General features: G+C 43.9%; 1 protein-coding gene across 1 annotated transcript; it reads right to left on the minus strand.

The window, feature by feature from the left end:
- Positions 1-2,797: 2,797 nt before the first annotated feature.
- Positions 2,798-9,391, minus strand: LOC8032761. The gene is made up of 3 exons (XM_002400306.5): positions 9,346-9,391; positions 8,461-8,842; positions 2,798-3,062 (listed from the first exon to the last, which is right to left on the minus strand). Exons 1-3 carry the CDS (start codon positions 9,389-9,391, stop codon positions 2,798-2,800), a joined length of 693 nt encoding a protein of 230 aa, XP_002400350.3.
- Positions 9,392-13,919: the final 4,528 nt, after the last annotated feature.

The following is a 13,919-nucleotide window of genomic DNA, read 5'->3' on the forward strand; positions in this document are numbered from 1 at the left end:
CTGAGCTTTCCGACGACCAGTCACATATACAGTCACTGTCCAGCTGCGCGGAAGCATCACGTGATAGAGGCCGGGCGCTTCATAGTTACTACGGAGTCCGTGTCACAAATAGCGAGGAAGACTTCCCGCGTTGGGCCACCGTTCTCTACTTTCTCGCTGCTTCGGAGCGGCGTGGCACGCACAGCGATCGCCATCGGTTGAGTTCAGATTGCTGCTAAGACTTTATTAATTAAAGTTGAGGCTTGGGCGAGTTGGTACATACTTTCAAGTTAAAAAGAGCGCGAAAAGACGAAGACCAGACAAAGTATTGACATGGACGCAGCGCTGTTGAGGCTTGGGCGGGTTGGTATATACTTCGGAATTAAAAACATCGCGAAAAGACGAGAACCAGACAAAAGAAGTGACACGGACGCAGCGCTGCGTCCGTGTCACTTTGTCTGGTCCTCGTTTTTTCGCGCTGTGTTTTTTTTTATTAATTAAACGAAAAGAGGCAGCGAACCATCACTTGCACGGTCGTTGCCTAGTCTGTTCTTTCTTTATTGCACGACAAAACGCGGGCAGAATGCAGTGTAAAAATGCTAAGCAATTTACCAGTTGCGGCAAATGAAGGCGTCTAACGTTGCGTATGCTTCGTTCGGATTTTCTGTCGTTTTTGTTTTTCTCGCTCTTCCTCTCAGGATCACATATCACAACGCTCACAACATGCCACACGAGATGGGAACGTTCGAGCCATCAAAATCCTGCGTAAAGAACCCATGTTTATGAACAGATCTGGCTCGTCGGTCAGGCTGGTCTGGCGACCACACCGCGCAGGCACACCGCCGAGTGACTGACGTAGCGCGCTTCTGTCGATTTCTTCAAGCCTCGTCGAATTTCATGAATCAGCTTCGGTGTGGTTGAAAACGCTCTACGGGGTCGGTGATACCACATAACAGGAGGAAGGGGGGGGGGGGGGGGGGGGGACGAACTTGAGCAGGATCTGCTAATGGAAGATGCGCGATCCAAGAGGGGCCCTATTTGAGCTTTCCAAAGTCGCGAGCGGAGTTCACCATTGGTCATCGCCAAAAGTTTACCTTGTACCTGTATTCGAAGGCATGAATTGCCCGTCAAAAATAGCAGAGAACGGACTGATTGGTCTCCCAGCAAACTTTCCTGTGTTGTTTTAAAAAGGCGTATTCTTTTGCAGTGGTACAAGACTGAGTTTTTTCACATTATCACATGGTATGCCATTGATCGCGCGTTCTACTTGTTCCGGTAATTTTTCGAAACTTTACTGCAGTTTTTGAACCGACGAGTGCTCCTTAAGAAGTGGATACTTATTTTTTCATTGTGTGGTATCTAGCACGTTCGGTATTTTTTTAAGTGGCAATATAACGGGAGAAAATATTACGTGTTTGCCAGGGATATAAAATCTACTTCAAAATGTATCTAAGATATTGTTACAGTTACTCATACGAAAAGGTGCCTAGGTACGTACGGTACTCGCTTACAAATGTACCTATGTACAGGTACTTTTCCTTCAAAGATATTTTCTCTATTTATTTTGCCCAAATTTGTCAGAATATATTGAAAGTGGAACTTTTTATACTAAGGATACACACAAAATCGAGTTAAATAAATTGGCTTTATTGATGTCAATGTGATGTCCACATCCGAGTTGAGTTCTCACGTGCATTATCACGCTCCAATTGGTTCACCGAGGCCACAGCTTTTACTGTTTACCATGTCTTGCCGAAACCGCAAAAACTCGCTTGTTGAATTCTTGCTTTCAGAGCCGGTGCTGACGTCGACGAGCCCAGAAGACGTCGGCCGCATGAAGAAACGCACAAGTCGAGTGCATAGGCACCTAACCTTCGCGACGACGAGTGAAATGCTTCAAGCTTCCTTGTTTGTTTTTGTTGTTGTTGTTTTCTTTCGTTAGTTGGAAGCAAAATAAGCTTCTTTTTTTTTCTTTCAGAACCTTTGCAGTTTTCATAACTGCAAAATGTGAGTCCGATTTATTGAGTGGAAGCTCTATTGTATACGCGATGTTACATTGCTTTACGATTGTAGTTATAATTTATTTTCAATTATATTTTATATTCATGTATAGCTATCAGAGGAGCATCCAACACTTAATGAAGTTGATTTTCGTTTGAGATGAAAAAAGCAGGTTGCTATTTTTCCTAAACGGAGTTCCGCAGCGATTCGATAAATTGGGGTCGCTAGAAAGTCAGCGCTAATCCACCGCTCGCTCAAGTGAACACCGCCATTTTCTAAACTGTCGTTCGATAAAACATGATGGGCGGGGCTTCGTTCGCTAAAACGTTGTTCGATTAAGTCTGTACCTCCCAGGTCGTACCCAACTCAACGTTAATCACGGCACATGGTAGTGGGTTAATACTTCAAGATGTATAATTTCTACCATTTGGCCGAAGTGAACAGAAAAGTCTGTGTACAAAGTTACTTCTCTTAGTTAGAAGTTACTGGAAAATGTACCTAAGATACAGGTACAGATACCGAGAAATGAAAGTACCTAGGTTTGCACCTCCGGGTACAACAAAAGTACCCAGATACCGATTTCCAGTTACTTGAACCTAGGTACTTTTCAACCCTTGTGTTCACCTTCGGTTTAACCACGGATTTTATTACGAAAGTGCCTTGACAGCAGACGTGATCCACTATCGGAATGATACTCATCAGTGTGCCATAATATGGACGATTGAATTAGGCATGAATAGGATAAGTAGGGCATGTAGACGATCACTGTTATTGAAAAGGCGCTTTAGAGGTAGCTCACACTTGAAACATGTTTGACCTACTCAGTGAGTGTTTTATTGGTCTCTTCTGGTATGGTTGAATTTCGAAGTACAAAGTCGTTCAGTTGCTTGGCTGCTTGATTGAACTCGTATCTCAGTGTATTGTCCACTCTGTCGCGTATCAAATTCTCGAAGAAATACGTGGTTCCTTTCGCAAACAAGTTGAACATGTAGCTGAAGGTGCCTCGATTCTTGAGTTGTAGGGTCAGCCCTTCCATGGTTTTGATTCGAAAGTTCTTAACCATGAGACCCTTTCCAAGTTCTCTGAAAGCAAAACGTTTTGTAATGAATTAGGGTTAACTTTAATGGTTTGAGCGCGGCTCTCTCATACTGAGGTCATATGATTTCCGCCCGATGGTATATAAACAAGAACACATGGCAGCCGCATTATGACAAGATCAGAACCATATCCGGCTTGTTTTAGGTCATACACAAGATCATTTTTTTCCTAAGCCGGGAAATACGCGATACAAAAAGACTTGGAATTAAGTAGTTGTTCCTGCAGAAGAATGTTTTCGACCGCGGCCGATATCAAACCACGTGTATTAGAAACAATTAGTGACTAAATTAACTGAATTTGGCTAACTCATTTTGAAATATTTTTGTTAGCTGAAATATTTCATTTAAATGTATGTAGCCGTCATTAATACAGGCCAAATCTGTTGACAGCTTAAAAGAAATATTCCTTCAAGTATTCCCGTGGCGAAGTTCAGTAATTTGCCACGTGATAATATTTATACCTCTCGCTTATTGATTCGTTTTTCCGCGTTCTTATCGGATAATGTCACAATCTATTTAGCTGTGGAGTGATAATAAGACGCTCAAAACTCACCGCGCCCCACGTGCCTTAGACTGTCGGAGCCTATAGCGTGATCGCAAACAAATTCATGAACCAAACGTCGAGGGGCCCGACCATTCTAAAGACATTTGGTTAGACATCACCATTATTGTTGACGCCATGCTGGCGCTCAATGATTGAGCTGCGTTTGCTCTAGGGATCTTCGTCTCGTCGAAGTGCAGAGCATTATAGTCACTGATAGATTCAGAAACGTAGGGCGTGACCAATTGATGTCATATATTTTTTTTTTCCGAATCGTTCTTCGATGTTTTTATCGATTAATGCCGTTATTTCATTATATGTGGAATGTTAACAAGATGTTCGGGGCTCAGCGCGTCCTACCCTTCTTAAGCGGTCAGACAATAGCTACACAGTGTTTTCCAGGCAACAGATGGATCCACATAACAAGCATATCATCAAAAAAAAAAAAAACAATACGAAAAAAAAAAAAAGACAGTGCTTGGGTGGTGCTTGACACGAGCCTTCTTGGGTAGAATAAAATAGTTTGTTGTTGGGCGAGTTGTTAACGTTTGGATACATGGTTTTGCGCAAAAAAGACGGACACAAGAGATACATGGTTTTGCGCTCGTGTTTGTGTTTCTCTCTTGTGTCCGTCTTTTTTGCGCAAAACCATGTATCCAAACCTTCTTGGGTAGGCCTGGGGCGATTTGGTCCACTTTATATTTTTATCGAGCTTGCGCTACTCTGGTGGCTCCTTGTTTTCTTTTCTGCCGTGCCACTGGAACCTCACTCTCTCTCTTTTCCCTCTGTTTACATTCTCTGAACTGTGTTTATTTCTTACCTTCTATCTCGTCGTCCATTTCTTTTATGAGTCCGCTTTTGTAGCGGTGCATCTGGTCGTCGATGGCTCCTATCTTACTATCGACCATTTTATCGCGGGCGCGCCATTTTGAATACAGCGGCGCCATCTAGCGAGCGTTAGGTTCCCCGGCCATGGTTGACTGGTTAGAATCGTTGAGTGCTCCGAAGTGCTGGGCATCCGACTTGGGGCGCGTCTTGTGTTCTTGTGCACCGCAGATGGTGTTTTTCATATCATAAATAATTTTTTTTTTTTTGCCTCGCATTATGGCATTCGCCAGTGCGGCGATGCCGAGAAGAGCGGCACCGAATGCGGCACCGATAGAAATCGGAGGGGAGTGCTCAAAATGTTGTTTCAATTAATAGCGATTGAATTTTCTTTCAAGTGTCTTGCCTTTTTGGCTGCAGTACACCGAGAATATTTATGGCCTTTCGTGTCGCTCACAAAAATTAAATACAATATGAAAAATATACCTTAGTTGAGCGCGATGGTGACAAAGTTAAATACAAGTAAAAATAAAACATCAAGGACGGACAAACGTGTTATTTTGTCCGCCCTACATGTTTTATTCCTTTTTTTTAATGTGATCAACGACGTACGATGTGAGTGCAATGCAGGGAACGATCGAAGGTTGCTCCTTCCGTCTTGCAGATGTTTATAAAGGTTTTAATTGAGGAACTCGGTGTCGTCGAGCGTGTCCTTCGTCTTGACTGAAAACTGCGAAGTCGAGATTGGCCCATTGTTGGAGCGAGTCGATCAATGATTCAACGATTCGAAATCGATGCATGAGCATATTTGAGCAATAAAAAATGAAGTTTTCTTTCCAGATACGTTATGTACTAAATTGGAATATAAGAATAACCCTGTCGCGTAGTGACGGTCGACTAAGTGTTCGGCTCTCGCCACGGTCGGACTGGAAGCGCGCTCTCTTTTTCTCTTCTTACGGCCTTTGCAATTGGGGCAATCGCCAACTCCCGCCGCGATTCGCGGGGGGCGCTGTCACCTCACCCCTGGGCTACCCTTTGCCGTTCGCACAAAGTGCGTCTGACAGTGTTTCTCAACGCTGTCGCAACTTGCGGCCGAGATTTTTATAGCCTTTGACACCTGATCCTTACGTTTAGACCCTCAGCCACTATCTGATGCGCTTCTGATGAGCCCAAAACGGTGAATATTTGAAGCACATCTCCGAGAGATTCCGGAGTAAAAAGTACTAAGTAGAGACAGAAAATGCAATTGCGGAAAAACTATACTCGTTTTTACCTTCAAGATTTCTGCTGCAACTCAAGAACAGGAGGAGACGGACCCCTTCTACGTGGAGGAACTTTAAATGATAAATAATTCGTACACTCTCGTGAAATGTAAGCAGGCCCAATCTATCTATAGCCGTGGTCTGCATCATCTTTTCATAGGCCGCACATGAAGTCGGTCAGCTGCTCTAGACGAGGGTGTAGCAGTCTGTACAATTTTCGCACAGTGCATATTACAGCCTAAAATGCTTCCTCGAGAGCTTGTGCACATGTCCAGCTGAGTTTTCGTTTCTGTCCGTGACCGTCTTTGCATGGTTAATCAGAAGTATTCTGAGGAACCGTTGCCAAAACAACAACCTACGAAGCTCGAACACCAGCGGAAAGCCGCTCGAAGGGACTCTCCGAGTGGGATGAACTGGTGTTGAGTGGGGGTGAGGTGGTTGCGCCCCTGGCGACAAGCAAGTGAACTACATACGGAGAAAAAATGCCATTGACTCCCGGGCGATTGCAAAGGCCGTAAGAAGAGAAAGCGAGCGGGCGCTTCCAGTCCGGCCGTGCTCTCGCGCAGGAGATCGCGATTAAGAAAAACCGATAGAACTAACTTTATGACAATCTCCAGCCACACACGGTGATGGAAGTGAGCCTTCAACTAAGCGTTGTAGATGATAAAATCGAGTCGACGCTATAACTGCAAGATATAAGCATTAAGATAAATTAAGTTACGAAAAGTTACGAGCTGAAACAGCGATTCTCACGAGAAAACTTGCACCCACGTTGCGAGCGTAGCCCATGCTCATCGAGAGTACAGCAGTGAGTTCGGTGCACTCTTCTCACAAAAATAGTTCCGAACATACCCGAGAAGATGGCGTCGGGGAAAAGTATTTTCTGTTTACCGACGCAATCCACTGCCGCCGAAGGTTTTGGTCATTTAAAAAGCGATGGAGTTGGAAGATATTGCAGCCGCAGTTGCCTTGTGAGATTTCGTGGACGATAAAGATGTCATCCGATAATATCATGCGCTTTCGGTTGTTATTCGGACAGCCTATAACCGAACAGTGATGTCCCAATGACCAGGGGACAGTCGTCATTAATTCAACTAGCTCTAATTACATCTGAAAGTAAAATAAAATAGAGGAAACCGCGAAGAAAACAACCGAACTTGAAGGAACACAGGCGTCCAAGGCCTTCATACAGGTGTGTGTGTGTCTAAGCGTTGTAGATGAAAAACGGGGGAAAATTGAGAGCCAATAGTGTATGTGTATAGGGCGCATCTGTTACTGTCTTTTACTCATTCCTAACCATTTAGGGAAGAAAAGAAACGCCGGCAGCCCTTTCCCCTTTTCTATTTTGCCCTCTTTCAGTAAAACGGTCTATACTCTGTTATGGGCTAAGAATTACAAAGCAAGCTCCTCTCGAAAATCCTACACCCTTTCCACTTTAGCAGAGCAAACGCTGGAGGGGATGCAAGTGGACTCGCCTCTGCTCCACTGTTCGTTCCGCTAAGTGGAAAGAGTGGATATCTTTGTGGGAGGAGCTTGTGCGGCTTGATTATTAACGAAAGGGAGCACCTTCGAATAGCCGAAATAATAATTAGAGGAAATTAGGTGTCTACAGTTCATGTCCCAAAGTGATTAAAATCATCATGGTCACCGCAGCGAATGGCTGAGAATCAATGCAGACCATCTAACAAGCTTCAAAGTGCAGACAAAATCGTCCCGTCTCCACGGTATACAGTGCTCAATGCGCAGTCAGCCGTTGTCGTATAGCGGATGCCGCGGGCCGGAATCGAGCCAACCAACCGGAGATCCGCAGTCTGACACGTTGCCTCGGAATCACTTAATAATTTGGCCTTTATCACCCGAATGCCGAGACGATTTTTGTTACTCGATGCTCAGAACCACTCACTTTGACAAATTAGAAAGTACAAAGACAAAACAAAACAAAAAATTTAAATTACGCGACGCGCTTAGAAGGGGGTGAAAGTGACCGTTGGGGAAGAAGAATTAATTATATTTGCGCGCTTTTCTTTTAAACAAATAGCTATCTTTTTTTCAGTTTCAAATGCTTCGTTGGGGGGAAGCGGTCACCGGAGATATTCATCTTAGAACATTCGTAACGTGACCTTTCTTAGAACAGTTCACGATGGCCTGGCTAAAAGCTTTATCACTTGGCGGCGTCATTGCATCACGGCCATTCCGCAGTGTAGATGATGACTGCACTGGCTCCACGCTCGTATTAAATTTCAGAGACTGGACTCTCTCGCGAGCCTTCACGTCTTGTTTCCCCTTGTTCTACGTTCGTGTCGCTGCTATCTTAAAATAGAAATCAGAAATTAACCACTAAGCGACAATCGCCGTCAGCATGTTTGCCACGCTTTACGTTTCTGAACACTGCGTGACCGTAAGCCATTCGAATAATCATGTTCTCAACTTTGCCGTCCTCGGAACGAATTCTAATCATACGCAGTAGCTTTCTTCGGCAAAATTTAGCTATCCGGAACTCCAAGGGTTCGTTTTTAAGCCCCTTTTCTCTACTTCACGTTTCGACCACCAGACCGCTCCATTTTTCGTTGCTCGCTTAGATAGACGGATAGCTTTCAGTTTCTCTCATTCACGTCTTCACCGCAGGGCAGCGTCACTTCCTCTGGAGTTGCGAATAGCTCTTCGTGAATACTTCCGCCACAATATATCTCGTACTGTTTCCACCTGCTCTTTTTATAATTCTATCTCACTTCTTTGTTTAGGAATGCATACTTACTCGACGACTTCCAAGATGACGCGAATCTTCTGAATCGCGATGACCACGTCAACGGCGTAAGTCATTCCGATTAGGGTCACATCTCCGGCATAGAGCAATTGGAGAGGACCCGCCCCAAAATCGGCGTGAACATAAATGCCTTTTCGTGTTGCCGAGAAGTGGAAGTACTCCGTCCTGTGGACTGTTGACAGACCGACCAGGGAGCCATTGGTCAGCGTGGCTTGTCCGCGGAACCTCGTGAAGAATACCCGTCTTTCGAAAGATTGGTTCACATTCGGTAGAGTCATGGGGTCCAGGCGATAATATTCCACAAACCGCCGCAGCGCCTGCTCCAGATAAGTGTGAGATGTGTTGTAGGACAACTGCGCGTTTGCCACAGAACCTGTAGATGGTGAACAGAATCGAATTAGATTGAGAAACTAATTATTATCCTAAAAAGACTCCACTAAATAAACCAAGACCAACAGACACGCACAGAAGAAACTTCACGCTGACTTAAGACTGAATATTTTAATACAAAAGTGTAAAGCACGAAACCCAGAGTAGCAAAATTTGTGCATTAGAGATGCCTAAAACGATTAGGAGCTGCCCGTGACTAGACATGAAGCAGATCGGCCTCGCCCTTGACCGAGCTCCCTCCATGAATTCGAGCGAATGGCTCTCCCAAGTGATGTGGGCGAGAGTAAACGCTCCAGGCTACAGGTTATTTTAGATTGTTTGTGTCTTGACGAAACTTCCGACGGAATTGACCTATTGGCTCAACGAATTTCTTACACTTTCGAGTATTGAAAAATTTGCCAACAGGCACAGCCTGCGTCAATATACAATGCGGCAAAAGCGGCTGCAGTTCAGGATAACCTTTATATTCAGCAGCAATATACTCACCGCACACTGCAATGTAGACAAGGAGAAATGGCAGAAGGTTTTCCATCTCGAAGGAGCGGGGAACTTTCGACCAGATCTTTAAACAATGGAGCACTAGTATTGGTGCTGTCTTATCGTGTTACCGCCACTGCCACCATGCCGGGAACTTTTGTAGACGGATTTGTTTTTTCCTTCGGCCTTTTTGAAGCTGCGATAAAAACAAAAGTACGGTAGCAAACAGGGTCAAATGGAAGTAGTGACGCTGTTATTTTAAAGCGGAACGCGAAGAGAGGCTTCAGTTTTTTTTTTCTTTCTATGGTCCTCTATTTGTCGGGTGGTCCAAGCAAGAAGAATCTACACACAGAAAAGAGGTGTTCACAGTACTTTTCGCAATCGGAATGCGACAAGCCAACAGAATCGACCACAATAAAGTTTACTTCAGATGTTGCAAATATAATACGGTTTCTTTGCGTTGACTCGAGGTCCTCTCACCTTATTGAATAATCCTAAAATATTAGTAGCAATGAATCTTAGCCACGTTTGTTTCGAAGCTTTCCAGGTATACTTTTCCACACTGACGCCAGTCCCGTGACGTCTATTTCTGACCTTTTTGAAAATCGCAAGCGTGCGGGGGCATAGCTTGAACAGGCATGAAGATACGCCAGAGCAGAGATTCCGAAAGCTCCTGGCATGACCGTCGCGCCCCGGGAAGGAAGGGCGTCAGCGGCACTTTAAAAAATTAATTTTTGCAGCCTCCGTGCACCAAATTGAAAAACTAATCTCGGTATTCGAGATCCTCTTTGCAAAACTAAGGTGATTTAAGTGTTTTTTGCTCAAATACAGAAACGCTTCACTTCCCCTTTTATTGTAAAGCCCCCGTCCCGCGAATGAAATCTAGGAGACGATAAAGCGCTAGGGTACTTCGTGAAGAGGCACTTTGACAGACACACACCGTCCACTACGTCTTCGTATCATTCGGGTGTTCTGTTTTGTTGAGCGTGCTTAGGTGCTTTGGCCCTTGTCACGAATCAGTGGCCTTCCCGCTTCGTCTTGTCGACTGCGCCGACAAACTGAGAGAGAGATAGAGAAGGAGACGGGAGAGAGCGCGAACGTCAGAACGCCGAGCTTTGATTGGAATGGACAGTGGGTAGACCTGAAGCTAGCTGCCTTTATCCCCACTTCACTAGTTAAACACATTCGAATGTGAAAGCCAAACGCAGGATTGCCGGATTTTCGCGCTGCAACGCCTTGAACGAGTGCAGTGGAGAAAAAGGTTGCTAGCTTCAGGTCAACCCACTGATCATTCCAACCAGAGCTCAGCGTTCTGATGCCCCCACGCGCTAAGGCCTCCTCCTCTCGCTCAGTTTTTTGGCTCATAGCAGTTAAATCTTCCTGCTGAGAAAGCGAGAATCTTAGAATCCTCCATCCATCGGAACACTTCCGGCGGGACTTCCGAAACTAATATTTTGATTACGACTAGACCTCAACGTGATGCCAAGCTCCTGAAAGCGGATAAGCGTGCGTACTCCTGTAAGTAATATTAAGAAAATAAATCAGCTTTGTTCTTTTAGTAAAACGGTCGTCATTTCATTAATTTTCTGACGCTTTCTCTTGCTTTACGAAGTAACTTTTGATAAAATTTCTTTGCGAAGATACTAAGAAAAAGTTATTTGTCTTTTGTGTATATTTAAAGATCGAGCTGTCGGAGAACGATGAAACATATTTCGTAGATTCTCCCGTCATGGCCATTGCACCAACATAAAAAAATGCGTCATCAAAGTTTGGCTTGCTTCAGATTTCCTATCGTACTCCGTTGCAACACCGCTTATTGACAGTGTTCCATTACTATGCGCACTGTGCTTTATGCTCTTTGAGAAAGGATGAGTCGCTTTCTACGTATATGAATTGCTCAAACCGAAGCATTTCATGGAGAGATTTGAAGGTCACATTGCACTACTTTCAAAGAATTAGGGATGACTAACCCTTTCTTCCGGTTTCGGAAAGGTCAAGAAGAAGGAAAGACAAGAAGTTTACAATGAAAAATTTAAACTGAAACGGAAACAGAAGGAGGAAAAAGACGAAAAAAAAAGAAGGAAAAAGTTGTTTGATCTTGTTTCCTTTTCTACGTCTGTCAAAAATACCTTCCTTCTTCTGCCCCAGTCTCGAGTTAAATTCACCATGGTAAACTGCCACCTGCTTGTCTGCGGACTGACAGTTCTTAAGTAAAAATTAGTTATTCCTTTTTATTTTTACAAATTAACATAAAAAATGGCCTTTTCCCGTAAAAAATCGCTGAAATTTTTATATTGTAACGGTCGGGACCTTATCTATGGTACTCTACGCTGGAAGGGTATGATCTGACCTCTACATTTTCTCATGCGCAAGTATAGATTTTTTCTTTGTAGTTTAGTTACGTGTACAGGTTCTTACTTACGCTTAAACAAAAGAGATATCGGAATGCATGTCAGTCAGTCGGGTGTGTGCTGTTCCATGCAACACACCAAAATTAAATATTTTGACATTTAGCTACGCGTGATCTTAAAAGTGGTCAAGACGTATTCCTGGTTTTTAATCCTCGAATAATTATAGTGCAAGCTAGTTTAGAGACAACTATCGCACTGAGGTCGGGAAATTTCGTTTGAATTACAGATTATTCCGGATTCTAGTTTGTACAAACGTGTTTACTCGTTTGTTTGAATTATTTCATCTTGACTCTAAACTAAAGCACATGTTCATCTTAGTAAAAATCACAGATGTGCGTTGGTGGATGAAAGAGAAATGTTTAGATTTTTCACTGAGCTTTTGAAGCACACAGTAATTTAGCCTCATTTAAGAGTAAATTAAGTACTTAATCAGAGCATGTTTGCATATGGTAGAATATATCTGTCAATTATACGTTATTGTCTTACGACAATAGCTATCACTCTTAGTTAAGCTGGCAGTAGCTATATAAACAAGATCCACTCGTAGCGATAGAAAAAAACGCACCTTTGATATTGAGCTCATCCTGACATCCGACGGCCTGTGCTATGTCCTTGCGCCGCCTGCTGGTGCAGACAACCTTAAGAACTGGAGTGCGAGGCTTAGTGAAGGCATGACGCGATGTTCTACCTCACGTGCGTGTCTTGACGTCGACGCTGTGTTGACGAGCATTGTTTCACGCTGCATCTCGCTTTCCCGCCTATTCACTCGTGACTGATCTATACAGTGTCCTCTCTCCAGATGACTCCCTCTTTCCGGTACTACATGGTGTCGCAACCGCGTGACTGCTTTGGTGTGCGGCGTCACACTGACGGGCGACCTTGACTTCCATTCCGGCCTCGGCAGACGGAGCGTGGAAACGTTGTAGCGGCTTCATTTGTTTCGCCTCACTCCCCGGAGTCACCCCAATTCCGAGCTTTCACTTTTGAAACGCTCTGTAAATGCTTACGTATTCACTAAGAGCTCAAGAAAGGCAGGGCGTCGCGAGTCCCGAACATTATATTATTGCTATTGTAATGCTGTATTAACACTTGTGAGTTTCTGGCAGCATGCTATAAGAACGCCGAGGTACAAAGCAAGAAGATGGAATATAACCAACAACGGGGGTCCCTGAGAAAAGAGAACCGTGTTTTCCGGCCGGATAAATAAACAATTGATCGCAAAAAGCTCAAACTAAATGAGAATGTTACGCTAGCAGTTGGGTTCGAACGCGAGAGTTTGAGAACGTGACGGTATCTGGATCAAGAAATAATTGGGAAAGACGAAATTTCTCTATTGGCAAACGTCCACCTAAGCTTAGTATCGTCAAAACTAGAACTGATATTGCGGACGCATGTGGGATTTGTATCGGTGAAAAATACTTGTCACCCAAAAATACATTGTTTTCGTTCTTACTGATAGGCCTTTTCACTGGAATAAGTGCTAAAGGCACACGAAACGTCATTTGTTGATTTGGCGATATCAGGCTTACTGGGGCGTCGGTTCATAGAGAAATTTTGTCTTTTTTTAGGTTATCTGTTGATCCAAGTAACCGCTTGTTTTCAAAATATCGCTCTCTATTTTAACCGCTAGCACATTCTCACGGAGTTTAAGCTTTCTACGATGCGTAAATTTGTTACCCAAACCAAAAAAAAAAAATTTTTTTACGAGAACGCTTTGTAGTTTTTTTTTTTTTTTTTTTTATCATAGGAACTGCAAGAAAGGCTTTGGCCAGAAGAACTAGCGGTTCGTTCAGTGCCCGGCATTAGCAGGATAATTGTTTTCGAGCGCTGATCTGGAGTCGGAGTCTTAGCCAAAGACGAAGCCGAAATAGGGGCCGAAACTTCGTTTTTAATAATGCCCTTCTTTAAAAAAAAAAAAAAAAAAAAAAAGATGAAAGCGATGATTGAGTTTTTTTGTTTTTTTTTGTGTGTGTGTGTGTGACGTGAGAAAAATGGCACGTGTAGCAGAGTGGTGACCGAATCGCCGGTGTTGTGATTTAATTAGCTGTCGTTGTGAAATCAGGTTGATAACGTCTTTAATCCATTGTGGCTGACCGAAACAGTCCGCTCGTGTTCTGGGCACCCGACGGGCGAAAGTTGTCGTCGTCGTTCTTTAAGGCCCAGTTCGTAACA

This window comes from Ixodes scapularis, unplaced genomic scaffold, assembly GCF_016920785.2.
Source record: "Ixodes scapularis isolate PalLabHiFi unplaced genomic scaffold, ASM1692078v2 PGA_scaffold5__190_contigs__length_132052651, whole genome shotgun sequence".
NCBI classification, from domain to species: Eukaryota; Metazoa; Arthropoda; class Arachnida; order Ixodida; family Ixodidae; genus Ixodes; species Ixodes scapularis.

What these genes read in the sequence shown, in the direction of transcription:
- LOC8032761 (XM_002400306.5), bottom strand. Translation starts at nt 9,391, where the DNA reads ATGGAAAACCTTCTGCCATTTCTCCTTGTCTACATTGCAGTGTGCG. An exon ending in TGTCTACATTGCAGTGTGCG is followed by an intron (nt 8,843 to 9,345) that starts GTGAGTATATTG and finishes CACCATCTACAG; the next exon opens with GTTCTGTGGCAAACGCGCAG. An exon ending in GTCATCTTGGAAGTCGTCGA is followed by an intron (nt 3,063 to 8,460) that starts GTAAGTATGCAT and finishes TTTTGCTTTCAG; the next exon opens with AGAACTTGGAAAGGGTCTCA.